Raw genomic sequence first — 27,238 nt, forward strand, 5'->3', positions numbered from 1 at the left:
AATATGTACTCCTCCTCAAATTGAAGCAAAATCTGAAAGAAAATCTGTGTACGGTGTTTGCATGCCCGTTGCAGAGGTTCCATTGGTGATTAAAAAAGCAAATATGGGCGAGATGTAATAGTTACAATTAAGTGGAAGCGAACTGTAACAAAGTATTTCTTAGATATTTTGAACCATGTTACTAAAAAATGTAACTTCATCAATAATTAACAAGCATGTCTTTCCAAAGTTTCGTTTAATCATCTTGAAGTCTTCAATTCTGTTACACTTTATTATTTTTTTGGTTTAGACCCAAGTAAGGACAACTATAATTATTTTAAGGAGACTGATTGCCTTAAATTCCTTCAGTTTTTGATCAGGTGTTTGATAACACCTTACCATAGCGAATAACAATTATTGTAATGTAAAATATATGATACAGTAATGAGTTGAAATTATTGTTATTTTACAATTTTCATGCTAGTTACTTTAATGGTTGAATACTACAATGAGATACCATGATTTACTTTTAGAATTTGTTCATTATATTTGTATACTCTTACTTTTTTTAATGAATACATTGTAATAATTTCCATTGTGTTATTGATAAGAACATTATAATCTCTTCAATAACCAGTGAAACATTATTACAATCCTATAAATATTTGACTCTGACATAGAAACTAATTTGTATACATTGGATACATCATCTTATCCTTATACATAAAACAATCTCACACCCTCAACAATTACTAGGAGAGCTCTTCTTTTGTTTGGGTATACATGTCAAGATGGACGGGAATAAACGGAACACTTCTCTGGGGTTTGTGATTGATGTGAGGACGATTGGATGTGGCCTGTTAAATGAAGAAGGGTACAGGATAACACGTGCGGCTTCAACACGTGCCACTTATATTATGTTTAAACTCTTGGAACCTTAATGGTATGACTTATGTTGACAGGTACTTAGGTTAGAGCTCACATCAGAACCTCCGCGACATAACTATCACTCCCGTCCACCTGTAAGTATTTAATTTTTTCAAATTTTATTTATAATAAAGCATTAAATGTATACATTTAAGTAGAGATATGTTAACATTATTATTATTATTAGAAAATAAACAACTATGAAACTAAATATACATTAATATTTCTTTTAAAGAAATAAAAAACAGCATTAATATACATCTGCTGTCATGTAAAACGACAGCCTTTCATTATTCTTAGTTAATCATTTAGGTTATTTTTTAAATCTCAGCCAGTCAGTAATTGGTATAATTAAATGAAGGCGTAATATATCTGTTTCTCATTAACTATTGGTACTTTTATCTACATATAAACATTGTGTTTGTTTAACACTTCTTGCTTTATGAGCACTTATTCTCTTTTATTTTTTTACTGAATACTTGAGTTTCTTTTAAAGCATTAAAACAAACACTTGGAATTAAAGTAAATTGATGCTGTACTGCCGAGTTTACAATTTTTTTTCGTACTTCATAAATAATAATTTCTCGCTAGTGATTCAGAAACAGTTTTCATAATTTTGAAATTATCAAGATCAATAAGTAGATGAAACTCATCCTGACCGTCTGCGTAAATGAGGATAATTCGTAGTAGAGTCCTTAAATTGGTAATAATGTTAAAGTCTTAAATGGACAACGGTCATAAATTGACGCCCAAAATTTTTTCCTAAAAATACAAATGTTTGATCACATTTATACAAATGTATTACACTAATATTGAACTAATTTTAAAAACAACTTCAAGCACTTTTCTCTTGTTGTTATGATGAATGCTATTTTCATTACTTAACAGCGCATTTTTGAGATTAATTTGTGAAGCGAGGAAGGAGTTAGCTCAGTAGTAGTTATTTTTGATTCCCTCCCGGAGATCAAGAAACAATTTCCTGCTCTTAGATTTTCTCTTTCTAGAAGCATCTTACTTCGCTCATTTTCGCTCTTACTAGAAGCTCATTTTCGGTTGTTCCGGACTTGTTCACTGTAACTATGAGAACACTTTTTAGAGGCCAGCAGGACATTAGCTCCCGATAACTTCGAATGCAAACACGCCTTAAAGAAAAAAAAGTCAAGAAAACTATATGTGAAGCGACAATATTGAAGTACCCAATGAGCTTTTCTCAAAGTAAAAATAAACTATATTTAAAGAAATCGCTTTTCAATTTACTGTATATCTAATCATGGTGGACTTAAGTTGAATGGAGTTGAACACAGACTTGTAACTAGGGCATCCTCACTGGTTCATTAGGCGTGCTTCTGCTAAATTTGAGTTTGCTATACAAATATTAATAGTAGTGTACGTGCTTCCTTCTAGAGCTTAATTTGGTTGTGGGTCTGAAAAAAAAAACATTATATTGTACGGTTCCTATCAGTGGATAGACTAATTTTGTTTTAAACATTTAAATTTGAAACTAATACTAAAAACTCTTTTCTCACTCTAGATGAACACAGATGAAAACAGGGTTTTAAATGGTACAATTTCAATCATTAAACATAAATATTGAATCGGAGGCTTGTTTTCATTACATTCAATATTTATATTTTTTTAAATTTACAACTGTGGTCATTGGCGTCGTTTTTTTCTATTCAGAGTCCTCAAACAATCTCAGAAATAGAAAATCTAAGGGCCAGAAGCTGGATTCGAATCTGAGATCTCCGCTTATTGCACTCAATGTAACAATTTAATATAATATTAATATAATCTAATTATTCCAACGTGCACATAACATTAGAGAATGTAGGCACATCTTTTGATTTATCGTCACTTCTTCATTTTCCACCACAAGGTCCAGAAATCTATTGGCCTAGAAAATTTGTTTTTATCTGCAAGAATTGATTAATCTAATGTTAAACAAATAATGAAATTTCAACCCACTGATGGAACACCTACTATTATTACTATACTTTTAATTTACTTGATTCAATTTTTAATTAATTTATCTCTGCAGCTGCCAATAAAACTAAGGTATTGAACAAATCAAAAAGAAAAAAAAATAATCAACTGAAGAATATCTTAAATAAATTCAATTTGTTTGTACATTTTTATTAAAAATTTCAATATTTAAAAAATTAAAACTGTACAAACTTAGGAATTTTTTTAGAACTAGGCTAGAGTTAATAAGCAGGTATAATGTATACAACTCCTTTTTTAATCAGACTAGGCACTATAAACCCACCCTTATTTATTATTAAATTAAATCTTATGAAATTTGAAGTAAGCGTATTTATTCCCTCTTGTTTTTATGAAAATGCAAGCTTACATTTGGTCGTTTTTAATCTCGCTTGAATAATTTGAAATAATAAAATTAGTGGTGGGAAGTGGGCATTATAACGTTCTGCATCAATAATTTTTGTTTGCGATTAGAATGAAAAGATTTTTAACACTTTACAAAAGACTCTGAAAAACACTGCACCTCTCTGAAAATTTTTTAAACCAGAGTAACCACATGGAAGTTAAGTCTTCAACTCAACCACTTATCTAGGACTATTTTGGATAAATTTCAGTATTAAATATTTATTCAGTCAAGTTTAAAAAAAAAATTAATTATGACTTTTTTCTGTTGTTTAATGAGCTGAAAAGGGTTTTATGGATTAATTTAATACTGCGGATGATAGATACAAATGGCAAGCAAGGTTTTTTGCCCCATAAAACGCTGCCCGCTCCACTGGGCACTTTTTATTTTACATCCTTCAGTTTGAATTTTAACTAAAAAGAAGTAAGAGAACAGAAGGGACAGATTAATTAAAGCTACCAAATAAAAAAAACTTTATAAATACTTCAATTTTTATTATATTGCCTTCAGACTTGATAACGTTTATTTTGTTTTTTATCAGCTTATTATTATTATTTTTTTAATAACATATTTTATTTAAAACATTTAAACATCATTTTACGCAATGGGCAATATTTGAATTACATAAATATCTTTTTATTAATAGATTCAATGTCCGGTAACGGAAAGTATTGTCTGTAACGAAAGTACATGGTTCAGAGATCGGCGTTACAAAAATAGAAGGTTTTGTACGATCCTATAGCTAGCACTCTTGGGCTTTTTGTATTAATTAATTTAAATGCTAATTAAATCAAATGATTTCAAATGTTGGCTTGACGCACCTTAAAAAAAATATATAAATAAATTTCATTGAGAAAAAGTTTTAATACGCTAAACAAATAGATTTGATTAGCTAAGAAAACGTTTCCAGGAGCTTTCAAAAATCGTACACCACATTAAATGAAATCTACGGACAATTTAGTGAAACTTATCTACACTCTATGTTGTAGTTGGCTAACATAAAAATTTCAGGTTGGTTTTGTGTTTGAAAAATTCTTTTACATCAATGCTTTTGTAACACTAATAATACAATCTTTAACATTACCTTAAAAATGGAGATTGCTTGGGTTATATGGCCATCGCTTTTTAGCCCAATATCCGCAACTTAATGTCACCAGACAATTATTCATTTTAAAGTCTCTGTTTATCAGATTTCGTTTCCAAGCTTACAAAATTTCCTATAAATAATATTTCTATTGAAACAACTTGAGTATTCCTCAATTCTTCCATTTACAGCAATGCCGTTAATTTGGTCTATTTAGCCGAAATTCGTTTGAATAGGGCGTAGAAGAAACCCCTTTTCAGCTCACTATCCGGTAATGGACAGTCTTTATAACGAGAGGCCGGCCGGTAGTGCTGTGAAAGACTGACCTTAACTACTTTGACTCACTCCTAATTTCGTAATTAAATTGTTTAAGTCCTTTTGTACAGGGAGCCATTACTTTACTTTGCTCAAAATTTATTTTTACACCCATATTTCAAGAACATTGTGCCTATTGTTCCAGGAAGCTGAAGTTAGAGCGTTGTATGTAGATGAAGGAGATTCAGTTGAATTGACAGAAGAGATTTTGGGTTTAACCAGAGAATCTAGGCCTGATTTAACGTTTCATGTTGAACATATTCCAAGTCATGGAGAAATATTAGTCAATGACATCCCATCTAATAAATTTAATATGAGTCAGATAGTATATAGAGATGTTAGTTATGTACATGATTCGCAAGAAATTGGCAAATCTAAATTGTATGACAAATTCTCTTTAAAGTTGTTAGAAGAAAATAAAGATATTTGGTTTCGAGTTATTGTCAGACCAATTGACGATTATCCGCCTCAAGTGTTTTTCAAGACAAAATTGAGTGTATTAGAAGGAAAAGAGGCCACACTTACCACAGATCAAATAACAATTATTGACAAAGATACTGCAGACAATGATATAATTTGTTTTGTAACCGCACCACCATTATTTGGAATATTAAATAATACCTTCACTTATAAAGATATTTTGGATAACAGTGTGCTCTACATACAAAGTGTGCATAGAAAAATTGAACAAACTGACGATAGTTTCTCGTTAGCTTGCCATGATAAATATAACAACAGTCGAAATAATTTTGGTTCCATCCCGATAGAAATAGTGCCAGTTAATGACGAGCCTCCTGTAGTTACAGCAAACAATATAACTGACAAAAGAAGTGCTCTAAGCAGGGTATTAACTATCTGTGACATGGACACACCATTAGATAAGTTAACTATATCAATAGTGCGACCACCAAGTAAAGGAATTATCAGCAAAAATTATGGTAATGCAATAACTAATTTTACATTTGCTTCTTTGAGTGAAGTTCATTATGAAAATTGGGAAAGTGGTCAGGATAGTTTCATTTTGGCGATAAGTGATGGAACATTCACGACAGAAGTGATTGTCAGAGTGTCAATTAATGAATTACCACCGACCCTTATTGTAAACGAAGGACTGGATCTGAACGTTGGCAAAACAGAGTTGATAACTTCCAAACAATTATTTGCTGAAGATAAAGATACACAAGCTAACGATGTTATCTATGTTATAAAACATGCTCCAATGTATGGTAGTTTATATTTGAACAAAACAGAACTGTACCCAGGATTTAAATTCAATCAAAATGATATAACGTCAGAGTTAATTTCATACACTCATTCAGATCATACTAGTTTTATGGATGTATTTGTATTCGATTTAACGGATGGTATCCATACGTTATTCAATGAAAATTTCTTTATTACAATTAGAGATTATAATGTATCCTACAAAGTAACTTCTCGCAGTCCGATAATTGCATCAAACACTTCAATTACGTTAAATGAACATTTACTAAATGTAAATAACATAAATGAGGAAAAAAATAAAGTAACATTTTTAATAATGACACAACCAAAACATGGACGCGTTGAGTATAAATCTGAACCTGGACAATCAATACAAACGTTCACACTGCGTGACTTGTACGAACATAATTTACAGTACGTTCATTTAAAAAATACATCCGCGACGGAAATTATACAGCTGGAAGTAAATTTTGGTCAACATCCAATCTTTCACTCATTCACTATAATTATTCAGAGTAACGAAATAGCTGAAGAAGATTTTTTTACTAGTAAACCTTTACAAGATACTACAGAAACTTCAAGACCAGAACTAATCTATAGCAAACCAATTAAAATATTAAATCAGTTGGAAAACAGTGATGGGCAATTAGGCGTTATAATAAATAGTGGTTCGCTCTTGTCACAAGACACTGAAGGCTATGATGTAGTGTACAATGTCACCGATCCACCTAAATTTGGATACTTATACAACAACAACATCAAGTCAAAGTGCAACTTGTTCACTCAAGGTACGTTCTTATTTATTATTAGGCGCATTACTTTTTTTTATTTAGTAAAATTTGATGAATTAACTGCTTACCTAATTAAGCAAACCATGTTGTATGAAATGCTCCTTCACATTATTTCAGATTTTCTCATTATTTTCAACTTGAAGGACAATTTATTTAAATTTATCCAATGTTGTTTTAAACGTTAACATGCATACTTGAAAGTGGATCTAGTTTAAATAACCAATCTATTTTCTTAGAGTTATTTGAAGATTTAAGTTTTAATTATTATTGTTTTAGAGATCTCAATACTGTTTACTTTCTCCCGCGGAAGAGTTCTTAATTATAAATATTGGACTGCAAATATAAAGTACTCAATGATAATAGTTTATGATAATGATAGTAGCATATATGATAATGATTTTTATTGAAAAACGGAAACCTTTTTTCCTAAACTGAATGCCAAATTGGTGCTTCCTGCAATTTCTAGTTTGGAGATATTTTTAGTTACAGATAAGAAAAGCATTTATCATATTGTGGAAACTACAAAACGTTTCTTGATTTGAGATTAAAATTTTGTTAATTTTAATCTCATTCAATTTCGACTAAATTCGTCTTTTAGAAGTCCCACTTTCTGTGTGGTTTTTGAAAGTCTTTTGCCTTTCCATAAAGTTCCCTGCGATAATGTTTAAATAGCAAATAGGCAAATCCAGCTTCCACTTTGATGTGAATTGATTTTTGCATTATCTAGGTAGGCAGAAATTTGTTTTAAGCAATCCTGTCCTATTCTATTGCTAATTAAATTAAACTCATCTTCTACTATATATTCAAGTATCTAATACTTCGTTTACTGAATACGTGGGAAGATCCACAATGCTGGTCATCAAAAATTTTATTCGCCAATATTTTTAGACATTCTGATTGATTTCTACTTTTATTTTCATCTTCAGAGATTGGTATGAACCGTGGATGATGGCGTAAAGAATTTTGAGAATAGTTTTCTTTCAACAGTTTCTTTCATATCATGTACCGATCTCTGAAAATGCATAACCGAGCAGAATTCCAGAAAACAAGTGAACTTTTACGGGAAAAATGCTTGATAATTCGTTTGTATTATTAGTCTTAATTTTTCGAGAATTTAAATAATTAAGTTTATATATTTATATATAAAGTTATTTTCTTCCTTCATTATTTATATTGTTATTTAGTTCCGAGTTATTTTTCAGTCTTTTTCACGTTATGATTGCATTCTCAAAATTGCAAAAGACAATTTATTATTTTTTAACTCTTAACTAAATTTGTCATTTCAACTGTGAGAATTGAATTGCTAAGCCTAAGAAAATTTATGTTTATTTATTTTATTTTTGAATAAAAAAGTATTCAACATTTATTCCAAATTATGTTTATTGCTGTAATATAATGGTATGTAAACGAATAAATAACGAGGCTAAGGTGGAGCTTTGTAGCCGCTAGAGAGATGTCCGGACTTCCAATATAACTTTTAATACAATCGTGTCAACGCCCCACTTCCTAGAATTATAATCTCATTTTATTTATTACACTCATGCACGAAACTTGGAACATTTACTGATACACTTCATTTTTTCTTGAACCCTGGCTCGAATTCAAAATAGTTTAAAATGCAACTTTCCTCTTTTATATAAAATTCCAACAAAAGCTGCTATTACTGCCAAATGTGGGATTAACTGCATCCTCAAATGATTGGAGATAAAATGGGTTACTGGATATAGTAATGATGGTAACTCTGTTACTTTCCCTTAGGTTCAGATTGGGAAAGGCACCTCAATTTGCCACACCTAGTAACAAGTTATAAATCAGTTCACTTGAGTTTCAAGAATGAAGTAGTTAATAATGTTTCGAAAAAAAAAATGGAAAGAGAGACCCAAATAGATACATAGTGCCCGAAAAATAGCTGGTAACGAATGTATTTGGGTTTAAAGCATTACCTGAGCAGTCTACTATGTTTCCAAAAGTAAGAAAACGCATTTTCATAAAACATTTATTCTTGCTTTTTGGATAGAAGTATGAAGCTTCTTTAGAGCAGATAAATAATAAGCTTCTAGTGACTAAAATAAAAATTCCTTCGCTGAATTAAGTGCCTGAAACATATTTCTGTTCACAAAGTAGGTGCGATTTAGTTGAGAAGGGCACATTTCTAAAATGGTCAAGACTCAATTAGGTGATACCAAAAGAAGCACACAAAAATGGATCAATTGATTTGAGAGTTGGTAGGCTAAAGTTATGATGCCTGATTAGAAACTATCCAAGGCTATTCTAGCTATTCAAAAGTGGAAAGCAGGCGCTTAAGCAAGGATGATTGAGGGAGCTAGGGACTCGTTGTTGTCCGATAGATCAGGTTGCAGAGTGTACATTGAGGACATGTCCTCTTTTCCGAAAAATAAGTCATACATGACATCGTTCTTCACTCTTTTATTATTTCAGTTTCTTAATAACTCATTATCTTAAACAGTGCACAATTATCCTAATCTTCTAATACAATGCGAAAGGCTAAAGGTGGCCCCAGAACTGGCCGAAGTTCGCTGGTATACTTTTACCAAAACTTTCTCAGATAAATCTTTTCAGTCTTTTGCACAGAATGTATATTCTTTCGAGAACAATGTTCTCCACGAATGCGAATCTCAGTTTGGACGAGGACGTTCGCCGAGATTACTTTAGGCATCACATCGATTGTCGTTTAATTTCACATATCGCGTAACTCTATTGGTAACAGCGTCTTTTCTCTTCCATTGTAGCGACAATGTTATGGTCTAAAGGGATGGCAATGCCTACAGCTAACCACTAGCCAGATTTATTGGCTTCAACTACCCAGTCTATGGTGACAGCAACATCCCCCAAACAGCTTGCTTTGACATTTTCCAGTACAGACTCCGGCTTATACTTGTTATATGGGGCTTACCGCTCCAACACCTCCTATTTCCAAATAATACACAAGCAGAACCCTTTGGTCATTTTAGCAAGCTAGATAGTTGATTTAGGCCAACGTTGGGCTGCGCTCACCACATTTTGAATGGACTGTGCTGGCTGCTGACACACTGCCACGGGCCTTTTTCACGTGACTAGTTATTGCACATGTGAACTGTTTAGTCCTTTATAGATAATATGAATTCCTCAAAAAGGCCGGCGGCATACATATATGCCTACGGCAAATACTTCAGGTTATTACTATTATTTTATGGATTGAGTGTTCATCTCACCGTGATTTGAGATAATTATTTTTTTACCTTCTTCGGTACAGAAATACAAAGTAGTGAATGTTTTATGCAAAATTACTTCTTTAGAGGAATAGCGTGTGGTAACTGTAATTTTAGAGCTATTTATGAAGAAAAAAAGTAAAGTAATTGCATATAAGGCAAGCAAACAGTGAATTTTTTCTTATCATCACTTTAAAATGGTTAATGTGAATAATTTCATTATAACCTTCTCTAAAAACAATTTATGCATATTGCATACATGAAGCTTTTTATGTTAGAATTTAAGAAGTTTGAACAGAAAACTTAATTGAACTGAAATATCCTTAAACCAGTTTAGAGTGTAAAGCCTAAGAAGATTAAACAAACTTTTTGTTTTAAGCTCCTTTCAAAGATAATTTGCTTAGAACAAGAAAATAAAACTTCAAATAAAAGCTGTGTGAATATTGGCTTTAACTAATGTTCCACCATTAAATAATTAAGAGAAACTATTTAGATACAGTACTTACTAACAAAATGACTTTGACATTTGAAGGTATAATTATTTTTACGATCAGAAGGCTAAGCGGACAGTATCTCTTTTTTAAAGATGTTATAAATCTCTTGTTCTTTCTTCTTTTTTTATTTTGTCTTAGTTGAGCTTGTATTTGTTTCAAATGATAATTGCTATGATAATTGTTGACAGATAATCCTTTAGTTGGTGAACATCACTTCTCATTAATATAACAAACAATTATAGTTGTAAAAAGCAGGCTGTATGTGGGTGTAACATGATGATCCATGCGCTGATGTGTTGATAGTGTAGTTCGCTCTCTTGCCATCGTTCCTTGATCCCTCGAAGATAAAATAAGAAAAGGTGAGTGAGTATACGAGTTTGGACGGGCCGCATGGACCTCTCCCATGGTTCTCACACTTAATTCGGTAATCGTCGCCCTTTTTAAGTCGTTTCTAATGGCACGTTTCAAACTTCTCTACTAAAAACCGTATTAGATATTTAACACCTTAGAGCCCTAAACGCTCCAAGTAATAATAATGAAATGAAAAAAGAACTAAACACAATAATAAACAAGAATAAACTGCTCACGACATTATTCCTAACACTTTTTAATATTATTTCCAATCACGTGGGAAAATGGTTTATAACCTTATGTTATACTATAATATAACAATTTTAGCAACAGCAAAGAACCCTTCAACGGACACCGTATGCTTCTTTCATAAACCCACTGGAACATTTGTGTCACGTCCGTATTCTTATTAACAATAAACCAAAAAATTGCGGTCTTTATTTAATATTTTATCGAGTTTTTTATTTTTTCCATTTGTAAGGAAGTACTGCGATCGTAAATTTTTTTTCCCCCGAAAATACATTTCTAAAAGCTCCCTGAAACGAGAAATGTAATTAGTATAGACCTCGTCAATCTTCGGTTCCTCCAATTAGTGCTCAACTAGATCCCAGTCCTACACTAGTTCTTTGTCAAGTCCATTACCAGTCTAGCTTTCAATGTCCCCAATATTCAACTCCTTCTCTGTATCCTTCTTTATCTTCTTCCTTCCATTTCCCATTCGAAAGTAGTATTATTTTCTCCTATCTAGATTTTCTTCATCAACATTTCAAAAAATCCATTTTTATCGCCAGCAGTTGATTTCAATTTGATACGTTTTTTGATTCTGTCTTAATGACCACTAATTCGGTTTGTGTTCTAGAGAACCGATTTTGCATGCTTATCTCTTTTCCTTTCTTCTTCTATGTGCTTATTTGGATATTACTTCTGGAGTGCCTTTATTATCTACAATAGAAACAGGAAATTTAAATTTTTAACATGAAGCCCTCTTGTATTTTTGTTCTCATAAGTAGGTAGGGTTATTATGAATTTTCAAGGGTTTCATTAGGCGTCAGTTTTATTTAGAGAGTTTTTAGTCTAAATTTTTTGAGGAGCTGCTTAATTTAAATAAATTTTATTTAAAATAATTCTTAATTAGAATCATGATTCTTCTTATAAATTTCGTTGATTACAGTTGCGAAGTTTGGAACCATTTGTTATTTTATCAAACTAATTGTAAAATTTGAGTAATTAATACTTTTAAAAAATATTAATTTATTTTATTATTATGAGTAATTTTTGTTTTTTTATTTTAATAATATTTTAATATTATTGAACATATACGTATTACTTACATTAAAGTGGTCATAATCTGTTGTCACAGGAACAAAAGATTTGGATTTGTTCTTTATTAAATCTAGAAAATCAAATATGGATCAGTTAGAGTAAAACCTTTGAAAAAATTAAAACTTAAATTTTCTAATTAATTGTAATCTTTTTTTAATCAAAAAAGGTGATGAACATTAATTGGAACTCACTGCTTAGTATAGTCTAATAATTGCGTTGCGCATGTTATATGCTGGAAATGGATTTTTAAAAGTAGATAAAACAAGTCTATTATCTATTTGAGCTGACATACTAACAACGAAAATTAAAGTCAAACATTTTACCTCGGCACTGAAATTTAGTTGGACTTCGTAGGGCTAGAAAACTTCATATATTTTTTATAACACTGCTTACAGTATTACAGTTCCTGCTTATAGTTCTTTTACTATCTAAGTATTATGAATTTTCATGGGTTTCACTAGGCGTCAGTTTGATTTTATATCTGTTTTAATAATCATCCTCCTGTAACGTTACCCGGACATTGAGATTATCTGAAGTGATATCATGGCAAATTCTTATATTTTTCCTGTAACACTTTTGCTTTAAATTAATGCTTAAAAAGACGACTCTAAATTATATAATTCTATATTGTTTTTGATCATTATCCTGTTTAATTCACTGTTCGATACCATTTTTCGCCTAAGAAATTTTTGTTTAGAACACGGAAAGTAAGAATCCGGCTGGCAATTTTTAGAGGAGTCAAATAGATGAAGACTGGAGAAAATAATTAATAATATTTTATAATTGGCAGCGGTTGCTTATTCATTTAATCATAAAGAAAAACTATAAAATTGGATAAATCAATTTAAACATTTCAGGTTCTTATGTTGTACATACGTTAATTGCAGTTTTAATTTATTCTTACCTTTCTCCCTGAAATTACAAATAAAGAATAGCTGTATAAGCGAGACATGAAATGTAATCATAAAAGTGATCGGAGAAATAGCTAATAATTTCTGATGTACTATAATTCAGTCGTGATGTGTGTAGTACAGTTTAAGCCGAGACCTATCTTCTTTCATCTGCAATGGATTGATCTGAAATTATTTCTCCACGTTCGCAAGTAACAAACATAAAAATCGTAACTAATTGTGTTCCTTCATTCTAAACAGTGTGTGAATTCTTATAAATTAATATAATACGAATTTCATACTCTGTCCAGTAATGTAATAAAATAATATCACTAGTATAAATCTTTTCAAGCATAAAAATTTGCACTGACATTCATTGCAGTAAAATGTTTAAAATAATTCTATTTTTGATTGCCTTTCTTGGCTTGAAAGGAAAAAAAGATTGAACAATTTATAATTGTATTTTTTGTTACTAAATATATATTTACATATTTAAAAATATACATATTTTTATGAACTTTTTTAAAAAAATGTAGGTAGCGAAAAATATTTTCATGTTCACATATTTGGGGTAAAAAAGATCCATTTTATACTATTTGTATTTAATAAACGTGATTTAAGTGAGGTAAAATAAAGTCGAGTGAGTGAACTTTTTTAAGAAAATGTAGGTAGCGAAAAATATTTTCATGTTCACATATTTGGGGTAAAAAAGATCCATTTTATACCATTTGTATTTAATAAACGTGATTTAAGTGAGGTAAAATAAAGTCGAGTGAGTGTTCTGTCTTCGTAACTAAACGTTTAGGCCAACCGTATCTCTTACGCGCCCAAATCCATCCAAACGCAGGGCCGTTTCTTGATGCTTTGCTAATAATGTTGATTTTATCATCCAGGTCAGCAAATATTACATTCCTTTAGCAACCAAATTAGCTAATTCCTAGTATAATTCTTCACATCAATTCATGTGTATTTTTTTTTTTATTGTTTATTTGCTTACAAAATTCATATTATAGTTACAATTTCCAACTACAAAAAGTAGCGGTCTACTTTTTATGTTTTTTGTAGGATTCTTTTGATGTTTCTTTAAACTTTATTATTACTTTCTGTTGCTTACCGCCACTGTATTCTTTTTTTAAATAAATTATCGCTTAAATTATAAAATTGTCAAAAAACAATATTAACCAAATGATATATGGAATAATAAGAAATAAATATTAAAGTTATCAAAAAGTAAACAACAAGATAATGTAGATTATAATGGGATAGGAGAAAGAGAGATATGTTAATATTCAAAGAAGGCTCTTTATAGTATTATTTTTTTGTAATCGCATCAAAGAGAAAGAGAAGGAGAACGGTTGGCGCCCAACAGGGCCGAGTTCTCAACTACATGATTAATACCAGAACTTACACACTGAGTGAGAGAGTATAGAGGAACCAGGGTGATGGAGATCATTATATCCAAGTAAAAATGGTACATATGTATGATTGTTCTAAGTAATACAACTGCATCTAAACTTAGAGGGTAACTTAAATATTCTCTTTTTTGTACCACACATCATAGTAGTACACCTTAACTGTGGTAATATAGTAATGCGGCCTTATGAAAGTTTCATGTTAACATGTTTTCATTAAAAAAAAGTTACTTTCTACGTTATCCGCATTATCTTTAACTAAATTTTTTCATTTATTTTTCATTGTACGATTTAAAGGTTTTTGACAGAAATAAATTTTTGATGGGCAAATAATCTAGAGAGTTTAAATATTTTTCTCATAATCGTTTAACATATTTTTAACAAAAAGGGCGTACCTTTTTATTGTGGTTACTCGAATATTTGCTTTTAACAGTCCTATAAAATTATAAACAATTTTAAAACAAATCAAAAACTTTTTAATTGAACTTCAAAGTTACTGCTTAAAAGTATGGAGAAAAACTGGGACAGTTTAATGGGATTCTTTTTTAATAAATGCTGTATATTGAAGATGCTTTGAGCTAGAATAGGGCGTTTTAAAAGACCAAAGTCCAGCTTCTTTGCGTTCTCCATCATTAATAAGAAACTATTTCGAGAGTGTATGGAGAGACAGCGGTTAAAAAATTATTCATGGACTAGCGTCAGAGTTGTACAGTTCAAGAAACGTTAAGAGATAGTTGACAGTTCGACTAAGTAAAGCTAATATCAAATCTGTTCTATTTTTACAATTACTAACCTTTACAGAAAGAAGTTACTGAGATCGTCTAGAATTTCGATTTCATCGGAAATATACTTGTAAGCTCCCAGTTTACGAGAGTGGTTTTTACTAATTCATCTGTAGATGTGTGATTCAACAAGCGAACAAGAGACATAAATTAGTAATTAGATCATTGATGATCTAATTACTAAAAGTTTTCATTATATTACTTTCAAATTCTTTCAATAAAGTCGACAGAAAATGATGAGTTTGCTAAATCAGTCTAGTAAATAAGAAGAATTCTTGCTAAAGCCTCTAGAAAGCTTTAAAAGAGAGCCTGAATTTAAAATAAATAATTAAAAAAGATTAAAGTTTTTGTAGAAAACTTCTTACGAAGAGTGCAGCAGAGTGTGTAACATACATTAAAAAGAACATTTATGCTCTAGAAGGAGAAAGAATACTTTTTTTTCAAAAGTAAACAAATCTAGTCGAGTCCAAGTATCTAGAAGTAATCTAGTAGATGTTAACTAACACTAGTTTGTTATTAACTAACAATGTGATGGAAAGTATTAATTCAAGGTACTGTTATAGTATAGACCGAGAGAAAGAATCATGTCATATTGTGTCAGGCGGCAAAGTTCTTGTGGGTAATATAAAATTATACTAGGCACTGAGTTAATTACTAGTTGAATTAATGAAGAATGTATTACAGCTACAAACGACAACAAACTATCTGGTGATGATAACAGGTTGATGTGAGGGCATGTCACATTCAATTACATTGGCCATATATTTGAAAGATATAGTATTGTATTTTAACAGTTGCCTAGTAAATCAAATTATTAAAACAAACCAACATTTATGGGTGAGACAGGTAGAAATATCCCACCTACCTGGCTGGCAAAGTACAACCATCAATTGAGAATTGTACGATAAAACTATTAAAAGATAGAATAGGACAAATAATGTAAAATGTTGTTATTAAATCAACTGTACATAGTACATAATTTTAAGCAGGGCATAAACTTTGTCTGTAAAAATTCGTACAATATAAATCTGTTTCATTTAGATTATTATGGGAAAACAACGTAGATTTAATTCTTCTTTCCTTTATGTTTCATTCAATTTTCGTAATTAAAGAAAATAATTATAATTAAAAACCCTATTCATGGAAAATAATATGTTATATATTTTTTTTTTATTTGATAGCCGTAAGGCAATCAATCTGAACTTAAAACTTCATAAACTTTTCTAAAATTTGTTAATTATAAGTTAACCATAACAACATTTTACATTATTAATTTGTCATTACCCATATTTTTAGTGTAATTGCTTTGACGAACATTTAAGCAATATTTAATCAATAATTTCTGTTAAAAAAAAAAAAGGAAGGCTTGCAATTTGAGAACATTTTGCTACAATGAGGGTTAGATTTAAACTTATTGTTTTCAAGAATAACATTGGAGAAAAAACGAAAATATTACTAGTTATTTTTTACTTTCATTTGCGAGTTGGTGAGTGGAAATATTGGGATCGTTTCTATTTTTTATTTAAAATTTTCTCTGGAAATATTGAAGTTCCGGGAAGTCCTAAAACATGTTGAGAGATGTTTTTTTTTATAATTAGTACCTTAATAATTAAAATATCTCAAAAACGAAAAATAGCAGGACGATTGTTGAGAAGTACCAAGTGATCCGACGGTAACTTAAAAAATCCCACAACTGTCAGTACTACTTTACTGATGAATTTTCACTTATTTATTTAGTTTAATAGCAGCTCCTAGGATTTGCTCTGTTTTCTTACTCTCAGTTATATAAGTTTTATGTTGATAAAGTTTGTTTTCTGGCACTTTTCGAGGATGGATAAAGGTTGCGTTCTACTGTAAGAAGTCATATCAGTATTAAGTAGGTGTTGCAAACTATCATTAGTTAGAATTAAATAACAAACATTGTTCGAATATTTGGAGTTTGTAAAAAATTTGTCGGAGCTACAATTTTAAATAAGAATAATAATAATAAATTGTAAGAGAAAGTCGTGAAATTTTAAAAAATATGCAAACACATGTTCCGAGAAAAAGCATGTTTTTTATTTAATCTGCCAATCTTGTTTGTGTTTCTTGCTGTGTTCCTTAATAATTCACCTATGTTCGAGGGCGAAATGCATTCAAAGATTTTGTTTGAAGGTGCATGAAAGCTCTTCCTAACTCTTTCTCCCTGTTCTGAGTATGAAGTGCCATGCATCACACATTCACTTTACATAATACACACACACAAACTTGAATTGTTGCACTGACTTGGAGGTAAATAAGAAGATTAGAAATGGATATATTCAGCATTTGATGATGGTGTTAATATTTCACGAGTAAGAAATATGGATGGACTTGTGTATAGTGAGAGATCTGGGTTTCAAAATCCAATAAACTTCTCTCTGGGCCGCTCCTACACTTGCAAGAGTATGAGTTTAGTCATAGTTGTTAACAGGATTGTATTACAGCCAGTACTAAACCATATTCAGATGCACTTATATTTTTATTCATGTGTATCCTAGTAAAATAATTTTTTTTAGCCTTAAGGACTTAAGGCGTGACTGATATATAAACAACATAAGCTGTGAATTATCTAATTAAATTTAAATATCCCCACCACTTATAATTCTATGTTATCTTAAATATACTTCTTTTTTAAACTCATAGGATATCTATTCAATGCTTGTTACTGATCAGATACAGAATGCGTTACTTCTGTAGAAACTTTCAGTATGGACTATTTTATTTTATTTTTGTTACATCCCATAAATCACATATCGTCGAGTCGACTTATAATAATATTATTATTAATAACAATAATAATGATTATTATTTACCTCCGTTTTAGCCTGTTAAGTATTATAATGTCATTTTTTAAATTAAAACTTTATTCTTGCTAATTAACTTTCTATGTTTTTGGCATTCAATACTTCTTCAATCATACTTTTTATAAATTTATATAAAAATTTAGAGAAACTTAACAGATTTTTATTATTTTATTTATTTGTATATTTTTTTGGTTACTAAACAAATCTGATTGTAAACAGCACAATTGGAACACTCCGTACATCTGTTTCCCACAGAATTAAATTTACTTAATTCAGATAATTTATTGTCCTAAATACATGAATTGTTAATAATCTAGTGTAACAACATGAACACCATTTGACACCTCAAACCCTCACATAATCGGCAAAGTAACTACTTTATTTATCCTTCCAGTCTATAAGCTCTACTAGCTCAATGTCATTACGTCTTACACAGATTTACATATTTTACAATTTTAATAACGAGTAAATTCTTTGCATCAACAGTAATACCCAAAGGAGCATTTGCGAGCTTTTTATGAAACAGCGATTTAATTTAGTTCACTAAATTTAAAATTTATTGTTTTTTAATTTTAAAGAAAATTTCTCTTTGGCTAAATTCAGAGAAAGCTGTAAAAAAACCAAATTCATTATGTACTCCATGTTAAATTATATGTGTCAGCGACCACAGAGTTTAATGAAATAGTCCGTCCATGTGTGTTAATATTATTGTAACTTCATTTATGAATCTCCCTGAATTGATCTTTTTTCAGGTTATTTCTGCTTAGCAATTAGATATATTGTCCCCCCTCCCCTAATAATACCAGGAGATCTGCAGCAAACCCGGTCTTTGATGAAACTCAACTTTAGGGAAGTTTGTTTGAGGAGGAGAAAAAGAAGACTACATTTAGGGATATTAACTTTCTTGAGCCAACTCTTCCAAGGGAGTTTAAAGTTTGTTTTAAATGTTTCAAAATGATTCTATGTTGTAATTCTGTATTAAATTCTTACATTTGATGATTCTGCCTGATCAAATAAAAATAAAAATCCAAGTTATCTTTAGCTCTGCAACAGCTGCTGAACCATTAGGTTTTTTTTTTAAGTGATCACTTATGTGTATCCATGTTGATGTTTTTATTAATCGCTAATTGATAACACCAAAAGATCTGGAAAGTACGGTATAATAATTACTACTTTCTTTACTAATTAGAGTGTTATGTTATACAATAATAATAATTTAGCTTAGTAATTAATTCAACTATTCTTGAAAAAAATACAAATTTTTAAAACGAAATTAATTATTGTTATTTATTGTATTATTGTATTTATTGTTTTTTTAGATGATATAAATAATGATCTTATTTATTATTATTTAAACGAGGATGAAAGAAGTTCAACAGAAGACAGTTTTGAGTTTGACATTATTGGTCACAGTATGTATATGATTAAAATTTTCATACATAAACTTATTTAGATTCAGTATTCTTTCTAAGATAATTTTTCATTTTGTTTTTAATAATACTTTCCGTTTCACAGATTCCGTAATTAGAGGAATAACATTTAATTTGTACTGGACCTGGGTAAATTTCAAAACAAGTGAAATATTTATTGATGGTGTTGGAGAATTTAAAGTAGAAATTGAGAGAGAAGGTCATACCTTACAAAACGCTTTTATAGGTTGGTGCTATATTTTATACGTTTATATAAGATAAGTATGCTTAATATTTAAAATTAACAAATTATTATTGCTGTTATTACGATGACTTATTTTGAAGATGCCTCATTAAAGTGGTCTCGTTTGATTCCTGTCAATTAACGATGACTATTTTAGATTTGATAAGGTAACTACGGTAATTAAACGGAACTCAATGAGGAAACTTAGACATGCAACCACCCTCAATTTAAAGAAAAACACCATTTTTCTATAATAATTTTACTAGATATCTTTTCCTCTTTTACAGAACTGGAAATAGATGAAAGTAATTCAACTAGTGATTATTATTTAGAAAAAAAAGAAGTGTATTTTAGTCCAGGACAAATTTTAGCTCACACTATATTACATATTACGAAGAACAAACTAACCGATGAATTGGAATCAGTTGTGTTAGCTATTAAAAAAGTTGAAAATTTAGTAAAACGTACTCCAGATAAACTTCAGTTGCTATTTCCAGACAATTATAGTAATAATGAAGGTAAGTTTTCTTGTAAGATGAGTAAGATTTTTTGAATGGCTCTATTTTATACACTCGATATGCTCTTAAATTCTTCGTTAAGAATGTTTAAGACCAGAAGAGGAAATAGAATGACCGAATTTATTGGCAGTTTTTAACATAATGTTAATAATTACTAATTGAATCTTTATTGTCTATTGTAAGACCTGTGGCGAATGTCAACAAATCAACAAATTTTCACTTAAAAAAAAGTCTGAGCTTTTTGAAAAATCTGCCTCTAACACTATTATTGTAAAGCATTTTTTTTTTTTTGAAAGTTTTGTAATTTGCATTTGAATAAAATGAGCTTAACTCATAAGGCTCGTTTTACAATTAACTATGAAACTTTTGCGTTAAAGATGCTACACTATTGTTATAGCCTTCAGTAAAATAATGATTATTACATTCTTGTTTAGGCGAAAAATATTATTTTAGTAATAAATAAATTAAAAAGCATTCAATAATTACAGTGACAATAACAATTTTAATAGCAACAGTTACATTTGAAAGTAAAATATTTCGCTTTTATACAAATTTACCTCTTAATACTCTAGGACGTTTCATGAATGAAATAGTAGTGCTTGTAGGCTTATTTGAGGCTTAACTACATATTTTCTGTTGGCAGATATCTGCTAGAAAAGAGAAAGTATTATTATTTCAGCATAGACAATATTCATTTTTTAAAGTTACAGAAATTCATGAAACCACAACGCATCAGGATATTGATTATTTAACTGAAAGTCCCCCTAACTTGCAAGAGAGAAGATTATCATGTAGTTCTCAGAATAGTAAGTTTTTTTTTACGTAAGTATACTTGGCTTATATTAAAGTAAAATATATTTTATTTGAACATTTTTCAATGAGTTCAATATTTAAAAACACTGTATCAATAAACGGTGTGCTGCAATTTGAATCGACCGTGCGTTTAATAAAATATTCACTTTGATCTCACTCTCTTCTTTAATATATCGCTTCAGATGGTAGTCAGAACGTATTTTATTTCTTTTTTTATAAAGAAGAATTGAAGAAAAATTGAAATAATTGAAGATTTGTAGTTGGCTCCAGGCAACTATTGCTTTCTGAACGTGTAATAAAAATTTAGCAAAAGTTCTTAATTTAAAAAAATATTGAAATAAATGTATGTGTATGTATGTTTCTCCTAATTATTTTTTGTTTAATTTCATTGTTTGTTAATACCATTGTTTAGTCGAAATTATTTATTTTCTTTTTTGTTCTTACGAGTATAAACTCTCGTATAAACAAAACATTCTTTGAACAATTATTTCTGCAACATTTTTTCCTATCTATTAATTTTTCTCCTTTTTTCAAAGTACCTCGTATATTCTGCAAATAGTCTAAATTTAAGGATTTGCAAGGAAGATTATATTTCACGACCCAATTATGAATTTAATTAATGTGTATCCAAGGTGAAGCTAGAAAAAGACATCCCTAGTAACTTATACTTTAGAGTAATGAAAGGTTTTACAAACCGAACAATTTTGTAAGAATTTATTATTATTATTATTATTGTCTTTATTTTATAAACAAACTGAAATTACAACTTTTTTACAAAAAAAGGTAAACTATAAATACTGGCTAAATGGTCAAAGACCGTTGTAAGAATTTAATTTATCTCAAATGATTGGAATTAAAAGAAAATTTGTGAGTGAATCCTTTGGAAAAGAGTAAGAGAAAGTGGTACGTGTGTTCACGACAGATTTTTTTTTTTACATAGAAACACTCGAAGGAATACAGAACTGAACATATTGAAACAGTACACAAACCCTTTTTGCGCATATTTCGAAATGGCTCTTATTTCTCTTTATTGAAAGGACGCCTGAGAAGATTATCTGGCGGAGAAACGAAAAAAATGTAATTGCAATCAAAAGTTGGAATCTTAATTTTATCCAGCTATAATAGTTAATTCAACAGGAGTCATTTACAATGTAAAATATTTATTGTAAATAGTTCCTTGAATGTTTTTATGTTAGTAACTTGTCTCTGCTATAATTCATAGTTATTAATCTTAAGTTATAAACAATAAGATTATTATATGATGAATGATGAAGAATTGAAATGAATAATTCATAATTTTTAAAGTTAAAGAATAACATAAAATGTAATGTATAGTTTATTAAATAAAAAGTTGTCCAACATTACATGAAGTTATCGTTAATTTTATCTGATTGTATATGAACTCAGTTATTATTTCCAAAATAAAAATTATTAATTAATTCGCATAAAATCAAATGTTTTCAGATTCATATTTCCAGTTCGGCAAAGAAATGTATAAAGTTAAAGAAACAGATGGTTTTGTCAATGCAGAAATTATAAGAAGCGGCGATTTGATGACTACTAGTTCTGTGCTCTGTTATACCAGTGAAAATTTAGCAAGTTTTGATGACTTTGTGCCTCGCCCCAGAAACAGGACATCAGAGATTGTATTTCTACCTGGTAAACTTCTTTTCATTGTATTCAAATTTAATTTCACAATAATTTAGCCTGTTATTAGCGTAGTGGCTCTCATTTTATTAGCTGAGTAGTTAGTAATATAACTATACCTTTGGAGAATGTGGATTTCTTTAGTGATTTCGGCTAAAGTTACAGTTCTTAGCCAAACAAGGCGACCAACACCAACACTCTCAACCTTACTTCAAACGCAGGTCACAGAGTACACATTGGGTTTGCAGAAGTAGTACTTGTTCACAAGAGCATACTTACACTCATGTCAAACTCACTGCATCCTTACGATGTCTAATTTCGTGTTCAATAGAATCATTAACGTAATTATTTGTCTTCTAAACAGTATATTTTATTTTTTCATTTTCTTTCTTTTAATGAGCAATTATTGGAAAATATCTCAAAATTCTAATTAGTATTAATAAATATCAATTTTCCTCTGATTTAAGGTGTGGCAAAAGAGAACTGTATTGTAAAAATTTTGAACGATGATGTGCACGAACGAGAAGAAGACTTTGTACTACACTTGAAATGTTTTAACAAAAATATAAAACTGAAGAAAAAGCTTTCAGCTACTATTTACATAAATGACGAGGAAGATGGTAAATCCGTTTATAATAAAGTTTAATCTATAGTTTATAAAATTAGTGACCTACTTTTTTGAAGGCCCCGAAGCTCAATATTTTGAGTGGATAAGTGCATTGGTTGTTCCTGTTGCATGGATGCTGAAATTTAACAAAAGATATGGAGAAATATAATAGTTTTCTCTAGACAACATTTTAACCTTTATTTTGTATCTTCTTTTCGCTTTAAAATACATTTTCAAGACAAATGTTTTAAATTTCTCTCTCAGGTTTGCAATTCGTGGACTTGTTTTTTATTCTTGTAGTGGGGGGGGGGGGGATGGTCAAATAAATCTTGAAATTCATTTAATCTGTGGCTGATCCCCAACAATGTGTATGAAAGTTTATGTTCAACTGCTATTATTACAATCGCATAAAAAACACAATAAATTATTATTATTATTGCTGCTTTGGCGTACAGTCTGCTGTAATCACATTAGTGCCCTGACCATAATCCTGTTGAAGGACTGGCCTTTATGTTCCCCTAATAATATGATGTTCTGGGATGTTCGCTTGTAATCTTATTTATTTGAAGGGTAGTTATCTTTGTAATAGGCTATTCTGTAAAATTCAGGATCCTTGTAGGATTTCATGATTATTGCCAATTATAAAAATTATTGCTAATTATAAAAATGTCATGTCTGTAGAAGAAATTATACGTTTTGAAAACAACCATTACTTTGTGAAAGAACCAATAAATTCAGAAAAGAATGTCAGCCAGAAAATAAAAATATTACGTCTTGGAGACACAACTTATGGAAGACATGTCAAAATAATTGCTCAAGATGGGTCTGCTAAATCTGATATTGATTATATTGCAAAACAGAATGGTAAAATAATGTTTTTATTAAAATTTGAAACAGTTTTTTTTTGTTTCTGTGACATACATAAATAAATAAATAATTGTAAATGATAAAATTTTAGTGATCGCTTTTGAACCCAAAAAAAGAACAAAAGACTATGAAATATTTGTACTGAGAGATAATGTTGTAGAACCTCGAGAATTTTTCATCTTGAAACTGGAGATGTTAGCTGTTGGAAATGTTAAAAAGAATCATCAAACTACAATTCACATTTCAGTAAGATTTTTATTATTCAATAATATTGATGAATATGTCTCAAAATTGGTCAAAAGGAGGAAAGAACTGATGATATTTGTGATTGGGGAAGAAATTGGTAAGATACCAAAACTTTTATTTGCAACTGTTTCAGGATGGACCACAACCTGGAAGTGATGTATTTCCTGAACCACCTTTAGTAATTTCATTAAGGCATTATAACAAAAGTGTATCTTCACCACCTATTCAAGGTTATCCTCTAGTCTGCGTCACAGTAAGTTCTCTCATAAAGTATTCAGCGAACAAGGTGAGCAGCTAATATGTTAGACTGTGTGAGAGAAATCAGAGGATGCATTAAATCAGCATCCGTTTAGAATTCATTCAATGCGAAGTCCCTTCTAAATTAAGCAAAAAATGAAGATCTAAATTAAGTTATTGTAAATTGTCTAGTGTTGGTATATTTAGGAGAATTACTTTCGTTCACATTAGTTCCGAAAGTATTATTATTATTCTACTTAAAAATAATAACTTGAGAAAGTACAGCGACATTCTTGATTTTTCTAGATTTTTGTTTTAAATTTTACATTCCTTTAGAGTATTTTATCACTTTAACCATAAAAGGGCGCTCCGTGAATTGCTGTGCACAAGTATTGAATTTAATTCGGAACATTGTTTTCTTTCAATGCTTTCGGTACTAGGTTATCCAGCATTGAAAACTGAAAAAATATATTTTTTGGGGGGGGAGAATGTTTTTTGTGTCAATGAACTTCATTTACAAAAAAACAAAAAAAAAATGCTGAATGTTCCGCTTGAAAGCTTCTTCACTTATAGAAGGGGCTACAACCATTGGGTGAACAATTTCAAAGTAAAATTTGTTTTGATTGCAGGTTTGTGACAAAAATCATGAACAATTCATAAAATATCAAAGTTGGTGTAAAAATAAAGAAATTAATGCGAGAAAAAGTATGTATCATTGGCAGATAGAGAATTTGCAAGGAGAAATGAGAGATATCGCTTCAATAATTTTTTTTGCAAAGTATGAATTTTTTGTTGAACATTTTGAGTTATGAAATTTTCATGTAAATTGTATCAACTTCCGAAAGAAACTATAAACACATTTTTCAGTAATACAGAAATATCGTTGAGCAACCACCAGTAATCCTTAGTTTTTTTTCTTTTTTTAGATGCTAAGTTAATTTAAACTAGCTGTTTCCAGTTAATTTTAGCTTCCCAGTTTTAGTTTTAAAGGTTGTTTACTGCTCTTAATTATAAAAATAGACCGGAAAAACTATTGGCATTAGCTGGTATCCCGCAGGAAAGCATTCTTGATCCCATTTTTGTTATGATGTACACTGCCAATCCATACACTCCCACTTTACCCTAAAGATGGCACAGCTATCCTCTCTCAGCAACCCCACTGGACCTAAGAACACGCAACCTTCAACTTTCGTAATATCTGGAGTAGTTTTGTTCTCCAGTACTTATGAACCACGCCTTTTTAATATGAATTGTTGCAATGAAATAGAACTTTATGTAAAACGCTTGATCCGGTATTATCATTCAGTACTGGTGCGACATAAAGTAAGAGAACGTCACTAATAACTGAAAGTAATGACCTAATTCAGGTATTAATGCTTATTTGGATTATGCAATTGAGTTGTAGGACTCGACAAGCATTTTTAAGCATTCTCCACTAAAATCCTTTAATCTAAAACACCAGGTTATTAGTGATGACGATTAGTGACGATTGTGCCACTATTTTTCTACCACTTGAAAATATATTGTTTCTTCAAGTTCACTCTTTAGATTTATTAAGATTAGAAATAAAAGATTTATTTTCAATTAAAATAACTTTGTTTATTGAAGTTATACATTTAACTATTAAGTTTATGGCTCTTTGTAAAAATCAAAATTTTATGTACAATATGACAAAACATAATTGAATGTAATTAACTTAAACAACTGTAATTACAGCACCTCACTACAAACATTGGATAGTATATACTTTCGTGGTGGCTACAGAGTACGGTGTGGTGCTCGACCAGTTGTGAATGGAATTGTTGGAAAAGAAATGTTCTCGCAAATCGTTACGATAAGCAATAAAAATGGAATCTGTCCAGCTCCAAAACAAAATATGCTTGGTGCAGAACCGTTCATTTCTCAAATATATTACACAGGTATGTTAGAAATCTCTATATTTACTTAGAATATATTTGCTCCAAGGAAACCTCTGATGCTATCATCATCTAGCTATAAACGTCAAAGCTTTAAAAAAGCGATCGATTTATAAAATTAAGTTCTCCTCGTAAATAGTTCTTTAGTTCATGTTGAACTGCAGCCAGTCCTCGGACAATGATTTTCCATCCTGACAGTCGGTCATCGTCGTGCAAAATTTTGTCATATTTTTTATGGGATAAAATTATATGATTCAATTTTGCAGATTATTTAATCAATATTTGTAATAGAAATGCCTTTCAGATATTTCTTTAATCAACTTATTCTGTTTGCGACCATACCTAAAATAAAGGGATGAGTTTTCAATTCTGTCACTTCAATTTTCAAAATAAAAATACGAAACTTATTTTAAATTATTATTTTAAAAAATATTATTTTTATTATATTTTTTTTTTACATTTGGTTTTAATCAAGAAATGAATAGTGACAGACGGAAAGGAATAAAAATAACAATAGCACTTCCACATTATGATGGAGTTTTTCCTGCCATATCTACCCATGAAATTGAAGATTCTAAGCAGATACTTCTCTCATATGTAATGCGATCAGAAATTCATAAATGTTCTAATTTACTACTTGCAAACGAGGTAAGATTAACATAAATGTTCTAATTTACATATTATGCAGAATAAGAAAATACACTGATAAGGGCAACGCGGACGCAGTCAACTAGTAAATGCTAAA

The 27,238-nt window shown here is 30.0% G+C and overlaps 1 protein-coding gene across 1 annotated transcript in view; it reads left to right on the forward strand.

Moving 5' to 3' along the window:
* Positions 1–27,238, forward strand: part of LOC141450182 (FRAS1-related extracellular matrix protein 2-like) — a 37,293-nt gene that overhangs the window by 4,275 nt on the left and 5,780 nt on the right. The window contains exons 6-19 of the mRNA XM_074120337.1: positions 942–1,001; positions 4,834–6,700; positions 19,309–19,401; positions 19,505–19,645; positions 19,930–20,160; positions 20,865–20,966; positions 22,438–22,632; positions 23,088–23,240; positions 23,909–24,091; positions 24,186–24,340; positions 24,474–24,593; positions 25,207–25,355; positions 26,294–26,496; positions 26,969–27,141. Of these exons, the coding sequence (XP_073976438.1) occupies positions 942–1,001; positions 4,834–6,700; positions 19,309–19,401; positions 19,505–19,645; positions 19,930–20,160; positions 20,865–20,966; positions 22,438–22,632; positions 23,088–23,240; positions 23,909–24,091; positions 24,186–24,340; positions 24,474–24,593; positions 25,207–25,355; positions 26,294–26,496; positions 26,969–27,141 (3,825 nt within the window). The remainder of the gene's footprint in view (positions 1–941; positions 1,002–4,833; positions 6,701–19,308; positions 19,402–19,504; positions 19,646–19,929; positions 20,161–20,864; positions 20,967–22,437; positions 22,633–23,087; positions 23,241–23,908; positions 24,092–24,185; positions 24,341–24,473; positions 24,594–25,206; positions 25,356–26,293; positions 26,497–26,968; positions 27,142–27,238) is intronic.

This window comes from Rhodnius prolixus, unplaced genomic scaffold (assembly GCF_049639745.1).
Source record: "Rhodnius prolixus isolate KJV_2025 unplaced genomic scaffold, Rpr scaffold_2, whole genome shotgun sequence".
NCBI lineage: Eukaryota > Metazoa > Arthropoda > Insecta > Hemiptera > Reduviidae > Rhodnius > Rhodnius prolixus.